At 43.0% G+C, this 14873-nt stretch overlaps 1 protein-coding gene across 9 annotated transcripts in view; it reads left to right on the top strand.

Annotated features, from left to right (window-relative positions):
* The first annotated feature begins 2072 nt into the window (after positions 1–2072).
* The window catches only part of NSMCE1 (NSE1 component of SMC5/6 complex), a 44723-nt gene continuing 31922 nt past the window's right edge, over positions 2073–14873 (top strand). For 2 of the 9 annotated variants that reach the window (XM_035267237.2, XM_035267233.2), the window contains exons 1-3: positions 2073–2139; positions 6433–6501; positions 14085–14231. In XM_035267237.2, the coding sequence (XP_035123128.1) occupies positions 14096–14231 (136 nt within the window). In that variant the 5' untranslated portion in view covers positions 2073–2139; positions 6433–6501; positions 14085–14095. Of the gene's footprint in view, positions 5270–6432; positions 6502–13790; positions 14232–14873 lie in introns of all 9 variants that reach the window. The other 7 variants (XM_078344981.1, XM_035267235.3, XM_078344980.1 and 4 more) reach the window with 5 other exon arrangements.

Raw genomic sequence — 14873 nt, 5'->3', positions numbered from 1 at the left:
CACACTCTCTAATCCCCAGCCCCCTACCCACAAAATTATCCTCAAAAACCCTGCATTTCCAGGGAGACTGGTTTGAGTAATAATAAAACCATGGTCTCCTGTACAGCCGGCTCTGTGTGAATTAAACTCTTTATTGCAATTCCCCTGTCTGGATAAATTGGTTCTGTCTAGGCAGCAGGCAAGGAGAACCCATTGGGTGCTCATTAAATGGCAGAATATTTGCATATAACCTATGCAAATCCTCCAGTATATTGAAAATCGTATTTAAATTACTTATAGTACCTAATAGAATGTAAATGCTATGTAAGTAGTTGCTATGCTGTATTACTTTCAGAATTTGTATTATTTTTATTGTTGAACAAGACAAATATTGTTAACTATGTATAAAATACAATGTTTTTTATTGTTTTCCCTTACAAATATTATCCATCTACAATTGGTTCATTCTGTAGATGGGGAACCTGTAGACATGGAGGGCTGACTGTACTTTGTCTTGTGACTCAGAGCTACTGAGTTTAAGGCCCAGGATTCCATGTTTACCATTCAGCTCCAAAGCTCAAGCTTTATTTTATTTTATTTTTTTGTTTGAGATGGAGTCTCTCTCTGTTGCCCAGGCTGGAGTGCAGTGGCACAATCTTGGCTCACTGCAACCTCTGCCTCCTGGGTTCAAGCAATTCTCCTGCCTCAGCCTCCTGAGTAGCTGGGATTACAGGCATGCGCCACCACACCTGGCTGATTTTTGTATTTTTGGTAGAGACGGGGTTTCACCATGTTGGTCAGGCTGATTTCAAATTCCCAACCTCGTGATCTGCCTGCCTTGGCCTACCAAAGTGCTGGGATTATGGGCGTCAGCCACCGAGCCCGGACAGCTCAAGCTTTTAATCACCACACACTACTGCTTTCCCACTCAGCAGATGAAACTGAAGTCCAGAGAGGTTAAGAGGCTGTCCAAGATCACAGTGGTGGTAAGTGACCAAACCCGGATTTGAGCCTCCCTCTCAGAGACAGACACCTGTAGGTACTACTGTTCTATATTAGTTACCTGTCTCCCTTGCTAGGCTGCATCCCTAGCTCTCAGACTAGGGATGGAATACAAACGTTTGGAAAAATTAATGTCTTGAAGATTCAAAGCAGTCCATTCACTTCCATGAGTAATTTCACTTACTTTCTCACAACAATGCCTAGGTAAGATAATAACATTTAATCAGCACTCCCGTGTGACACTTTTTAATGGCCATGCTAAGCACCTGATACAGGTATTGTTATCTCTTGCAAATCTCACCAACAGTATTTTGCAAGGATTAATATCCCCATTTAATGGAAAAGGAAACAGGCTTAGCGGCTCAGTGACTTGCCCAAGCCCCTGCAACTAGTAAGTGGCAGCGCCAGGATTCCAGCTCAGGCTGTACGACCACACAGTCCATTTTTTTTTTTTCAATAGAAGTCTTGCTCTGTCGCCGAGGCTGGAGTGCTGTGGCCGGATCTGGCTCACTACAACCTCTGCCTCTCGGGTTCAAGCGATTCTACTGCCTCAGCCTCCTGAGTAGCTGGGATTACAGGCACACACCACTACGCCAGGTGAATTTTTAGTAGAGACAGGGTTTCACCATGGTGGCCAGGATGTTCTCGAACTACTGACCTCAAGCGATCATCCCGTTGGCCTCCCAAAGTGCTGGGATACAGGCATGAGCCACCGCACCCGGCCCAGAGTCCACAGTTTTGACGTTGAGGCCACACTGTCAGTTCCACGGATGGGGAAACTGAGGCCCGTGCAGGGCACTACATTGTGCCAGCGGAATCGTAGCCATTATGGGAAGCACGGGCTCTACAAAGGCTCTTCCTCTTTGGTCGGGGCAGTCACTGAGGTCAGGAAGCGGAGGACAAGTGGAAGCCCTTCCCATTATTAAGGATCAATAACCGCGCGGGAATCTGCGTAATTTGGGATCTAACCCCCGAGGCGGAAACAAAAGGGCGATAGCACGAGAGGAGAACCGGAAGTGCGTCACCCTACGGGCGGGAGAATCAGCTGCAGGTCACCAATGGGAAGGCCGCGTTTGCGTTCGCCCCGCCCCAAAGGAAGATGAGTCCGCCTTGCAGCAGTAGCCGCTAGCGCAGTTCGGGCTGCGCTTGGGCGCCCTGGTGGGTAATGCGGCACGCGAAGGGCTACAGGGGAAAGAGGGACTTCGAGGAAGGCGAGGGGAGGACGGAAGAAGGGATGGGCGAGACGGGCAGTGGGGTCTGGCCCCGGCGTCGGCCCGCGTGGGCTGTGAAACTCGGGGACGGGGTATTGGGGTTTGTCCCTTTCCTGATGGGGAAACTGAGGCCCAGAGAGGGGCTGCAGAGGGGCTGCAGAGGGCCGCGGACTGGGATCTCCTCCCGCAACACACAGCAGGCATCTAAAAATCGTACTATTAAGTGAAAAATATTTTTAATCGTAATTAAGTACGATTTAACAGGTAAAGATACTTTTCATCATAATAGGTGAAGAAGCAAAATATAAAATTTGATTCAAACTGTGATTACATCTATGGAAAACACGGCCTTTGCCGACCACCCTCTTTGTTCGTCCCGCCGCCCTCCATGTTCCCCTCTGTTTTGTGTACGGAGTTTACTTCGTACAAGTCCACAACCCTTTGTGTTAAAGCCCCGAGGCCAGATGAGTTTAGAATCAAGGATTTCTGGGAGTTTGGAAAGATGGTGCATACGTTCCATGTTCGGTTTCACCCTCAGCGGGGGCTGGAGCAGCGGTTTGTAATCAAATACACGACTCTTTCCACAATTAAAGATATGCATATATTTACACCGTTGGGATAAATAACCATAGATAGCCTCCCCTGAAGTCAGGTCAAGTTTTCCAACTTAAGAAACAAGTTTTGGTATTCAGACTTTGTCCCCCCCCCCCCCCCCCCCCCCGCATCTGATCATCCATTAGTATTTAGACCTTTTTAGATTTGAAGATTGCAGATGAGGGGGACCTGGATCGTAGTTGTTCTCTTCATTTACCCATCTCGCTCTCGCTGGATTGAGAGTGTCTTGAGAACAGGAACCGCACATTTGTATGGTCTATCTCTGCCACCAACTTGTGTGTCAATTTTTGCCTCAGTTTCCTCATCTGTAAGATGGTGTTAGTGATCCTTAGGGTTAAATGAGGTCGAACATGTGAAGCACTAGAACGGTTAGCACCTGCAAGAATCGTATGACTGAGATTTACTTATTCCACAAACATTTCTATTTTAAAATTATGAAACTTAAATAAGTAAATTTCTTTATTAAATAGATACATTTAAAAGTAATAGATGTATTTCTTAAAATGTGGGTGATAGGAATTTTAAAGATTTATATAATGCTTCAAAAGCCTTAGAATAAGAAAAGTTTTTTAAAATTAGTTTATCTGTATGTCTGAACTCTTGAAATTTACAGCTAAAACGCTAGGATTTGTTTGCAGGTTACAGAGAGATAATTCTGCTTTTAATGATCTAAAACAAAAACAAAACCTGCCAACCTAGGTTACACGGGAGATTAGAGCCAATTTTTCTCTCATTCTTTTCACCTTTTTTCTTTTGCTGTCCACATTGTACCATTATTTTATGAGTCCCAGTTTTCTGGGCTTAAAAAAAAATTCATTTCTAAATGTTGAATTTAGGGAGCTTTTGTTCTTGGATAAAAAGGCATAAACTTTTTTTTTTTAAATCTGTTGATCTGGGAAATACATTGAAATCATGCTGCTGAGCCTCTAGCTTCTTTGATGTTTTCTTTCAGTATTCTTTCATCATAAATTTTTAGCATTTAAAGATTTAATGATGTATATTTAAAGTCAATAAACTTTTCATTAATAAAAATATATATGTATATATTTTTTGATATGGAGTCCCGCTCTGTCACCCAGGCTGGAGTGCAGTGGCTCACTGCAACCTCTAGCTCCTGGATTTAAGTGATTCTCCTGCCTCAGCCTCCTGAGTAGCTGGGATTACAGGCATGCGCCGCCATGCCCGGCTAATTTTTGTGTAAAATAAATTGACTTAAGTAGGTAATACAGCTCTATGGCTAATCCCGCCACTTTCCCCACAGTCTCTCCTTATAGAGACAAGGGATATTACATGCATAAACAACTTATGCTTTTCTTTCGTCTCCTACTTTCCCACCTATTTTCCACTAAATTATAGCGTTATCCTATACTGTACTCATTCTCATTTACATTTATTTTGGCTGTTATTTAACGTATTCACATAATTTTCTTTTTGTAGCAAGTGGATCTTGCTATGTTGCCCAGGCTGGTCTTAAACTCCTGGCCTCAAGTGATCCTCCTGCCTTGACCTCCTAAAGTATTGAGATTACAGGTGTGAATCACGATGCCCAGCCCATCACATTTAAAAACATTGTATGTAACGTACCTGTACAATTGTGTGGAAGTATAAGTTTGAAGAACAAAAATAAAATGAACACTCATGTACCTGCCACCAAGTTAAGAAATAGACATTTTCATATCCCCAGACCCCCCACTGAATCCTTTCTTCCATCCTCAAAGATAACCACCGCCCTGAATATTGTTTTGCTTTGTGGCTTTTACGATGTATGTATTCATCTCTAATGAATATAATGTATGCTTTTGCTGGATTTTTGTTTTTATATAATAGGATGCTAAAATATATTTTGGGTGAGTGACTTGCTTGCTGCATATAACATCTTTCACAGAAGCATGTGTGTTGAGGAGGGGAGCTTTATCTTCACTGCTGATTTGAATTCTCTAGGGTGATGATATTGTTTTAATGTAGTTCTTCAGTTGGTAGGCATTTATATTGTTGCCAGACTCGTTATTACGTGGTGCTTCTATAAAAATATATTTCCTAGGGCAAATATGGAAGTTTCTGTAAGGCATATACCTAATAAATCGTAGATTTCTGGGGATATGCAAATTTGCTGGTAATATCAACTGTTCATCTGAAATGGTTACAAGAATTTATACCCAGCCGGGCGTGGTGGCTCACACCTGTAATCCCAGGATTTTTGGGAGGCTGAGGTGGGTGGATAGCTTGAGTTCAGGAGTGTGAGACCAGTTAGGGCAACATGGTGAGACCCCCAAAAATACAAAATTTAGCTGGGTGTGGTGGTGTGTGCCTTTAGTCACAGCTACCGGGGGTGCTGAGGTGGGAGGATCAATTGACCCCTCAAGGTTAAGGCTGCAGTTCGTGTTCGCCCTGCCCCAAAGGAAGAAGGGTCCGCGTTGAACCGTAGCTGCTAGCGCAGTCTGGGGCTGCGCTTGGGCGCCCTGGTGGGTGATGCGGGGCGCGAGGGGCTAGAGGGGAAAATAGAGGGACTTTGAGGAAGGGGAGGGGAGGATGGAAGATGGGGTGGGCGAGACAGGCAGTGTGTCCAGCCCCGGGGTCAGTCCCTGTGGGCTGTGAAACTCTGGGACGGGGGGTTTGGGGTTTCCCCTTTCCTGATGGGGAAACTGAGGCTCAGAGAGGGGCCGCAGAGGGTAGCAGACTGGGATCTCCTCCTGCAACACTGCATCACTTTATTCCAGCCTGGGCAATACCATGTCTCAAAAAAAAAAAAAAAAAGAATTTGTACTCTTCTAGCAGCAGATGAAAATTTCAGCCTCAGCCATTCTTTTAAAATTTTTGTCTGTCTGGTGGTGGCTAAGACATTGCTTCACTGTGGTTTTAATAATCATTTAACAACATCAAGATTGAGCATCTTTTTTTTTCGTACTTATTCATCATTTACGCATACCCTTTTTGTAAATTTCTGTTGCCCATTTTTCTTTTACAGTTGTATTTTCCATCCTGATTTGTAGGAATTCCTTATACATTCTGAGTATGAATCTTTTGTATTATGTAGCTTATGTTTGTTTCAATACCCTCTAGTTCGTACCCCCTAACCTCCACCTTTCTGGCATTTTTGGTAAATAGAGGTTCTTAATTTTAACACAATTCAAATTTATCAGTATATTTTTTTATGACTGTACTTTTGTATCTCTTAAAGAAAGGTTTCCCTACCCTCGGTTGATACATGTATTCTCTATATTGTCTGAGAGTTTTATAGGATTTTTCTTTATTATGACCTTTTCCCTTCAGAATTGATTTTTGTGTATAGTGTGAGGTAAGAATCAACTTTTACGGTGGCTCACACCTGTAATCCTAGCACTTTGGGAGGCCGAGGCGGGTGGATCACGAGGTCAAGAGATCGAGACCATCCTGGTCAACATGGTGAAACCCCGTCTCTACTAAAAATACAAAAAATTAGCTGGGCACGGTGGCACGTGCCTGTAATCCCAGCTACTCAGGAGGCTGAGGCAGGAGAATTGCCTGAACCCAGGAGGCGGAGGTTGCAGTGAGCCGAGATCGCGCCATTGCACTCCAGCCTGGGTAACGAGCGAAACTCCGTCTCAAAAAAAAAAAAAAGAATCAACTTTTATTCATTTTTTTTCAGATACAGATAAGAAGTTTTCCTGGCATCTTTTATTGTAAAGATTGCTTTAATCCACCATCAAGTATCTACGTACGTATACCTCTCTGTTTCTGAGTTCTGTCTTCTATTCCACTGACTGGTCTTACTTGTCTGTCTCTGTACCATTACCATACTTTATTCATTACTCTACCTTTGTAAGAAGTGTTTTCTTTTTAGGCAGGATCTCACTCTGTCACCCTGGCTGGCGTGCAGTGGTGCAATCATGACTCACTGTAGCCCCGACATCTTGAGCTGAAGCAGTCCTCCCACCTCAATATCACAAGTAGCTGGGACTGCCGGTGGGCACCGTCCTGCCCAGGGATTTTTTTGTTTTTAAATTTTTATTTTTAGTAGAGACGGGGTCTCACCATATTGCCCAGGCTGATGTTGCACTCTTGGGTTCAAGTGATCTGCCCACCTCAGCCTCCCAAAGTGTTGGGATTACAGGCACACACGACTACCCCTAGCCAGTATGAGAAGTCTTTAGCTGGTAGGACAAGTGCTCCTGCCTTTATCTTCTCCCAGAATGTCTTTGCTGTTTTGCCTGTGTGTTTTCTATGTACAGTTTTAGAATCATCTTGTCACATCACGCACACACACATACACAAAGCCTGTTGGGATTTTGATTGCAATTGCTTTGATTCAGTTGGGTCGGTTTGGTTTTTAAAGTGATTACTGCCAGCATTTCATTTTTCCATATGTTTGCTGTAGGTTTTTTTTTTTATAGATGTCACTTAGTAGATAAAAGATGTTTTCTTCAATTCCAAATTTGTTTTTCGTGTAAATACATGTTGAATTTTATCAGTTGTATATTCTGCATTTATTAAGATGATCATGTGCTTTTTTAAAAAAAAAGACTTTTAGGTTTGGCAGTACATGTGAAGGTTTATTAGATAGGCCAACTCATGTCATGGAGTTTGTTGTACAGCTTATTTCATCCCCCAGGAATTAAGCCCAGTATGCAGTAGTTATATTTTCTGCTCTTCTTCCTCCCACCCCCCACCCTCCACCCTCAAGTAGACCACAGTGTCATTTCCTTCTTTGTGTTCATAAGTTTTCATCATTTAACTTCCACTTATAAGTGAGAACATGTGGTATTTGGTCTTCTGTTCCTGTGTTAGCTTACAGAGGGTAATAATTTTCAGTTTCATCCATGTTCCTGCCAAAGACATTATCTCCTTCTTTTTTATGTCTGCATAGTATTCCATGGTGTATGTGTACCACATTTTCCTTATCTAGTAGTCTGTCACTGATGGCCATTTAGGTTGATTCCATGTCTGCTATTGTGAATAGTGCTGCAGTGAACATTCCCGTGCATGTGTCTTCATGGGAGAATATTTATATTTCTCTGGTATATACCCAGTAATGGGGATGCTGGGCCAAATGGGAGTTCTGCTTTTAGCTCTTTGAGGAATCACCACACTGCTTTCCACAATGGTTTAACTCCTACCAACAGTTTATAAGGGTTCCCTTTTCTCTGCAACCTCACCAGCATCTGTTAGTTTTTGACATTTTGATAATCACCATTCTGACTGATGTGAGATGGTATCTCATTGTGGTTTCGATTTGCATTTCTCTAATGATCAGTGATACTGAGCTTTTTTTTTTTATATGCTTGTTGGCTGCTTGTATGTCTTCTTTTAAAAAATGTCCTTTGCCCAGTTTTTAATAGGGTTGCTTTTCTCTTGTAAATTTAAGTACCTTATGGATGCTGGATATTTAGATCTTTGTCAGATGCGTAGTTTACAAATATTTTCTCCCATTCTGTAGGTTGTCTGTTTACTCTATTGTTAGTTTCTGCTGTGCAGAGTTCTGAAGTTTAATTAGATCCTATTTGTCAATTCCTGCTTTCATTGTGATCGTTTTTGGTATCTTCGTTGTGAAATCTTTGCCCGTTGCTATGTTCAGGATGGTACTGCCAAGGTTGTCTTGCAGGGATTTTATAGGTATTAGGTCTTGCATTGAAGTCTTTGATCCATCTTGAGTTGATTTTTGTAATCCATCCCCTTCCTTATGGCAGGGGGGCAGCCTCTGTCTTCACATATGACTAACCACTTATCCCAGCACCATTTACTGAATAGGCAGTCTTTTCCCAATGCTTGTTTTTGTCAGCTTTGTCAAGGATCAGGTGGTTGTAGATGTGTGGCCTTATTTTTGGACTCTCTATTCTGTTCCATTGGTCTGTGTGCCTGTTTTTGTACCAGTACCATGCTGTTTAGGCCTGTAGTATAGTTTGAAGTTGGGTAACGATGCCTCCAGCTTTGTTCTTTTTGCTTAGGATTGCTTTGATTATTCAGGCTCTTTTTTGGTTCCATGTGAATTTTTTTTTTTTTTTTTTTTGAGATGGAGTCTCACTCTGTTGCCCCAGGCTGGAGTGCAGTGGCGCGATCTCAGCTCACTGCAACCTCCACCTCCCAGGTTCAAGTGATTCTCCTGCCTCAGCCTCCCGAGTAGCTGGGATTACAGGCGTACACCACCACACCCAGCTAATTTTTGTATTTTTAGTAGAGACGGGGTTTCTTGAACTCCTGACCTCAAGTAATCTGCCTGCCTCAGCCTCCCATAGTGTTGGGATTATAGGTGTGAGCCACCACTCTCAGCCCCATGTGATTTTAAAATGCTTTTTTCCTTTCTTAATGTGGTGACTCACTCTGATTGCATTTTAGAGGTTAAGCCATTGCTGGAATAAACCTAAGTGATGATATGTCATTCCTTTTACATGTCTGGATTAAGTTTGTCAGCATTTTGCTTAGGACACATTGTAGCTGTGTTCATGCAAGATTTTTGTTTTCTATAATTTTCCTTTCTTTCGAGGTCCTTTTTAGGTTTCAGGGCCAAATTAGCTTAGCCTGATCAGATGGGTTGGGGAGGGTTTGCCTTTTTTGTGGCTGTGAGATTGTTTGTATAACATTTGAAATTACTTGTTTCTAGAATATTTGGTAGGACTTCTTGATAAAGTCATTGGGACCTGAAGTTTTCTTTGTGGGGAAATGGATTTTCTATAAAATGTCATTAATGGTTATAGGATGGTTTAGGTTTTCAGATAATTCATTCATTAATTTTGAATAAATTCCCTATGACTTTGTATATAGTTAAATTTCAGATTAATTATATTGATAATATCTTTAAGTATCTTTTATTAATTATAGATGTTTGTGTCATCTGCAATTAATTTCCTTTTTTCTTTCCAAATATTGTTTGTTTATAAGTTTTAGCTCTTGGAAAATCTTGTCAGAAGTTTTTCACTTTTATTATGTTTTCTCAAAGAATAATTTTGGTTTTGTTGACCTTAGATATATGCTTATTTCCAGTCTTAATAATTCTGCCCTTTACTATTTTCTCATTTTACCTTTTTTGGATTTAATTTGCTGTTCATTTTATAGCTTCTTTTTTTTTTTGAGACTGAGTCTTGCTCTGTCACCCAGGCTGGAATGCAATGGTGCTATCTCAGCTCACTACAACCTCTGCCTCCCAGGTTCCAGAGATTCTCATGCCTTAGCCTCCTGAGTAGCTGGGACTATAGGCGTGTGCTACCACACCTGGCTAATTTTTGTATTGTTAGTAGAGACACGGTTTCTCCATGTTGGCCAGGCTGGTCTCCAACTCCTGACCTTAGGTGATTCACCCACCTCGGCCTCTCAAAGTGCAGGAATTACAGGCGTAAGCCATCACGCCCAGCCCCTCCAAACTTTTTTTTTTTTTTTGAGACAGGGTCTCACTCTGTTGCCCAGCCTGGAGTGCAGTGGTGTGATCACAGTTCACTGCAGTCTTGACCTCCTGGGTTTAAACAATCCTCCCACCTCAGCCGCTTAAGCAGCTGAGACTACAGAGGTATGCCATTATGGCCAGCGAAATTTTGTATTTTTTGTAGAGATGGGGTTTTGCCATGTTGCTCAAGCTGATCTTGAACTCCTGGGCTCAGTGTGCCCAGCGTATACAGAACTCTTACACTATAGAGGTAGATTGTATTCATTATTAATTTGACATGGTTTTAAATCTGACCTAGCAGTCCTTGTCTTTAAGCTGGCGCATTTAGTCTATTTGCATTCATTGTTATTGCTAATCCAGTTGGATTATTTCCCTGGACTTATTTTGTTGTTTTGTGCTTGTTTTTCCTATCCTGGTTTTTTGTTTTTCCTTTCTTTTGTTGCCATCTTTAGGAGTAAGTGATTATTTTTTTCTCATTACATTATTCCCCTTTACTATTTGGAAATTATATGCACTGTTTATTTTTTTTAAAGTTGTTACTCTAGAAATTGTAAAATGCAAGTGTAACATTTATCTTTTTTATTTTCATTTTTTGAGACAGAGCCTTGCTCTGTTGCCAGGTGCCAGGCTGGACTGCAGTGGTGTGATCTCCGCTCACTGCAACCTCTGCCTCCCGGGTTCAAGCAATTCTCCTGCCTCAGACTCCTCACGCCTGTAGCTGGGACTACAGGCATGCACCACCACACCCAGTTAATTTTTGTATTTTTTTTAGTAGAGATGGGGTTTCACCATGGTCTCGATCTCTTGACCTTGTGATCCGCCCGCCTCGGCCTCCCAAAGTGCTGGGATTACAGGTGTGAGCCACCGTGCCCGGCCAAGTGTAAAATTTATTAATGTCCAGATTCTACCCCTAGTCATCACAAGGCTATTAGGACATGAATCCTAGTGATTGCTCACCTCCTATTTATGTTATTATTTTTGCGTATTTAAAGTTTTAAAAAACCTCATTCATTTTGCTGTTGTATTAAAAACTTTTTTCTTTGAAGATAGAAGCATTTCTTCAGATTTTTACTGTTTTATACAATTAACTTGGATTTAACCACATATTTACCAAAGTTTTTTGCTCTTTATTCTGCCCTGCATTTTAGACCTTCCAACCTGCCTCGCTTTCTTTCTTCCTGAACTGCATGTTCTGGAATTTCCTTTAGGGAGCATCTCCTCACTTGCTCCTTCAGTTTTTCATTGTTTGGAGATGTTTTTGTCTTACTCTCAGTCTTTAGCTGGATAGAGAATTCTCTGTTGAGACACCCCTGCCAGCATAGGAGGTATTTTTCCACTGTGACCGACTTCCATAGGTGCCATTGTGAGGTCAGCTGTCAGTGGAAGGACTGCTCTTTAGAAGTCATCTGACTTTTTCCTTGGTTGCTTTTAATCTATGGTATTGTGTACTTCCACTAGGATGTACTTAGGTGGGTATTTTAGAGCTTATTCTGCTTGAGATTGGATAGGATCACACTGGCTCTGATTCATATCATTTGTCCCCACTGCTGAGCCTCGGTGATGCCCTCATCCCCTTTTGTAGGATCCCTTCCGTAGACTGCTTTCTGGACTCTTCGCCTCCCGTTTCTTTCCTCTATACCTCCGAGATGCCAGAGGAGATAATGTTCCTAAAACACAGCTAGGTAACACGGTCTTCCTGCTAAAGACCCTGAGTTTGTAGCGAGATCCTTTGTTTGCAGGATAGAAGTACTTTCTTTCTTTTTTTTTTTTCAAGATAGAGTCTTGCTTTGTTGCCCAGGCTGGAGTGTAGTGGCATGATCGTGGCTCACTATAACCTCTGCCTCCCAAGTTCAAGCAATTCTCCTATCTCAGCCTCCCGAGTAGCTAGGACCACAGGCGCCTGCCACCACGCCTAGCTAATTTTTGTTGTTTTAGTAGAGACAGGTTTTCACCATATTGGTCAGGCTGGTTTTGAACTCTTGACCTCAGGTGATCTGCCGGCCTCGGCCTCCCAAAGTGCTGGGATTACGGGTGTGAGCCACCCCACCTGTCCATAAGTCAATTTTTTTAGCCTGGCACATTCTATCCCTGTGCCCAGAAAGGACAACCACTGGCAAATATGGGGGTGCTAAGTACATTGACATGGCGTTGGCCCTAGTGATAGGAAATAGAGTCGATGACTGGCTGGATTTGAGATTTAAGGAGAGAGGACCAGAGTTTGATGCTCAGGTATGTGGTATGATTGTGTGGACTGCACCGTCCACACCAGATCATTTGTAAAGAGAAGAACTTGGGAGAGGAAAAGGGCTGAGGAGATGGAAGGAGAGGATGAGTCTAACGTAGGTTTTGTTGAGGTGCAGATTTGGTGAGCTGGAGGATGTCTTTCTAGCAGGCAGTTGGAGGAACTGGTTATAAGATGGTACATCTTCACAGTCCTGAGGTCCAGTTGAGGATGCGGTTAAAGAACAGCACTGGCTGGGCGTGGTGGCTCACGCCTGTAATCCCAGCACTTGGGGAGGCCGAGGCCGGTGGATCGTCTGAGGTCAGGAGTTCGAACCAGCCTGGCCAACATGGTGAAACCCCGTCTCTACTAAAAATACAAAAATTAGTTAGGCACAGTGGCAGATGCCTGTAGTCCCAGCTACTCAGGAGGCTGAGGCCAGAGAATCACTGGAACATAGGAAGCAGAGGTTACAGTGAGCCAAGATCCTGCCATTGCACTCCAGCCCGGGCAACAGAGCGAGACTCCATCTTAAAAGAAAAAAAGAGGAAGCACAATAATTAGCCATCTTGCTTGTCCTTTATGTGCCAGGTGCTTGGCAAGCCTTTGGTAGTTGGAACTCCTTTAGGCTTCCTCTATGTCTTTGAGATAGCTACTGGTTTCCCTGTTTTAGAGATGAAAAGACTGGGCCTTAGGGAGGCTGAGCATGGTAGCTAAAAATGTTTGCGTGCAGTGTCTGCCCAAGGCAGCAGTGAATTTCTTGTCAGATCATGACATCACCTAAAATGAATGTAAACACCTCAGAATTCCAGGACCCACTGTGGTCAGAACATCCAGGAAAGGGTTTGGGAATCTGTATTGTTAATATGCACATTCGGACATTCTTCGGATCGGGCAGGTCTGGGACTTTCTGGTCTCAGTGCTTCCTGTTTAGCTCCAAATCCACATTCTTAGCCCTGCATTGCGTGTTCCATTGCAGTAGCTGGCGTTTTGATCAGTGCTTGCGGAATACTTTTATTAGCTGTGATCTCTGTGGTTGATAGAAAGAATCCATTTTATTAGCGAGCAGGAGATTTAAAAAACAGCCTGAAGTCCTACCATGATAGTTGTTTTATTAGTGGTTTGGGGAGAGGAGGAAACTAACATTTATTAAGTGTTTACTCGCAGTTCTCTCAGTAATAAACTTTATTATAATTTTATGGTGAGAAAACGAGGCCTCTGCTAAATTTCTCCAAGGCCATAGATCTGGTAACAGGCTGAGCCAAGGGTTAGACCCAGAATTGCCTAATAGTAAAAGTAGCTCACACTTATTTAGTGCTTACTATGTTACCAGGCTATTACATGTATTAACCCATCTAATCTTCGTAGCAATTCTGCAGAGGATGTTTCTGTTATTATTCTTACTTTACAGATCAGAAACTGAAGCACGTGGAGACTGAAGTTGCTCAATTTCACACACCCAATAAGTGCGAAAGCCAGGCCCTGAACCCCGGCATTCTGACTCCAGGATACACACCTCTTTCCACTGCCCAGTCCTAATTTGCTGTGATTCGTGTTCGTCTTCTCACCTTTGTAGTAGTCAGCATGAAGAATGCATTTTAAAAATGATGGCAAATTTATATTTGTTCGTGAAAATTAGTACAAGACCTAGGACATTGCTTGTGATGTGCTTGGGGATGACTAGTGTCATTAACTTCCTTTTCAGTTCGTTCCCACATGCAGGGCAGTGCAAGGAGAACGGGCGTCATGACTGATGTCCACCGGCGCTTCCTCCAGTTGCTGATGACGCATGGCGTGCTAGAGGAGTGGGACGTGAAGCGCATGCAGAAGCACTGCTACAAGGTCCATGACCGTGAGTACCGTTTCCCTGTTCCCAGGGTGCTCTGGTTCTGTGTTGATCAGGGACCAGGGATGTAGGTACAATACCATGTAACATGTTAACCAGTACTCCTGGCCTGAGCATTCAAGCCTCTAAGCCTCTTCACAATCTTACACAGGTCTCTTTTTTTTTTTTTTTGAGGTGGAGTTTCACTCTTGTTGCCCAGGCTGCAGTGCAATGGTGCGATCTTGCCTCACGGCAACTTCCACCTCCTGGGTTCAAGCGATTCTCCAGCCTCAGCCTCCCGAATAGCTGTGATTACAGGTGTGTACCACCATGCCCAGCTAATTTTTGTTTTTTTGAGATAGAGTTTTGCTCTTGTTGCCCAGGCTGGAGTTCAGTGGTGCCATCTTGGCTCACTGCAACCTCTGCCTCCTGAGCTCAAGTGATTCTTTTGCCTCAGCCTCCTGAGTAACTGGGATTATAGGCATGCACCACCATGCCCACCTAATTTTGTATTTTTCAATAGAGACGGGGTTTCGCCATGTTGGTCAGGCTGGTCTTGAACTCCTAACCGCAGGTGATCCTCCCGCCTTGGCCTCCAAAAATTCTGGGATTACAGCCACCATGCCCGGCCACACTGGCTCATCTTTCTAATTTCATCTTCCATTTTGA

This window comes from Callithrix jacchus, chromosome 12 (genome assembly GCF_049354715.1).
Source record: "Callithrix jacchus isolate 240 chromosome 12, calJac240_pri, whole genome shotgun sequence".
Classification (NCBI taxonomy): Eukaryota; Metazoa; Chordata; class Mammalia; order Primates; family Cebidae; genus Callithrix; species Callithrix jacchus.
The sequence above is the reverse complement of the archived record's forward strand: the minus strand, read 5'-3'. Positions and strand labels throughout refer to the sequence as shown.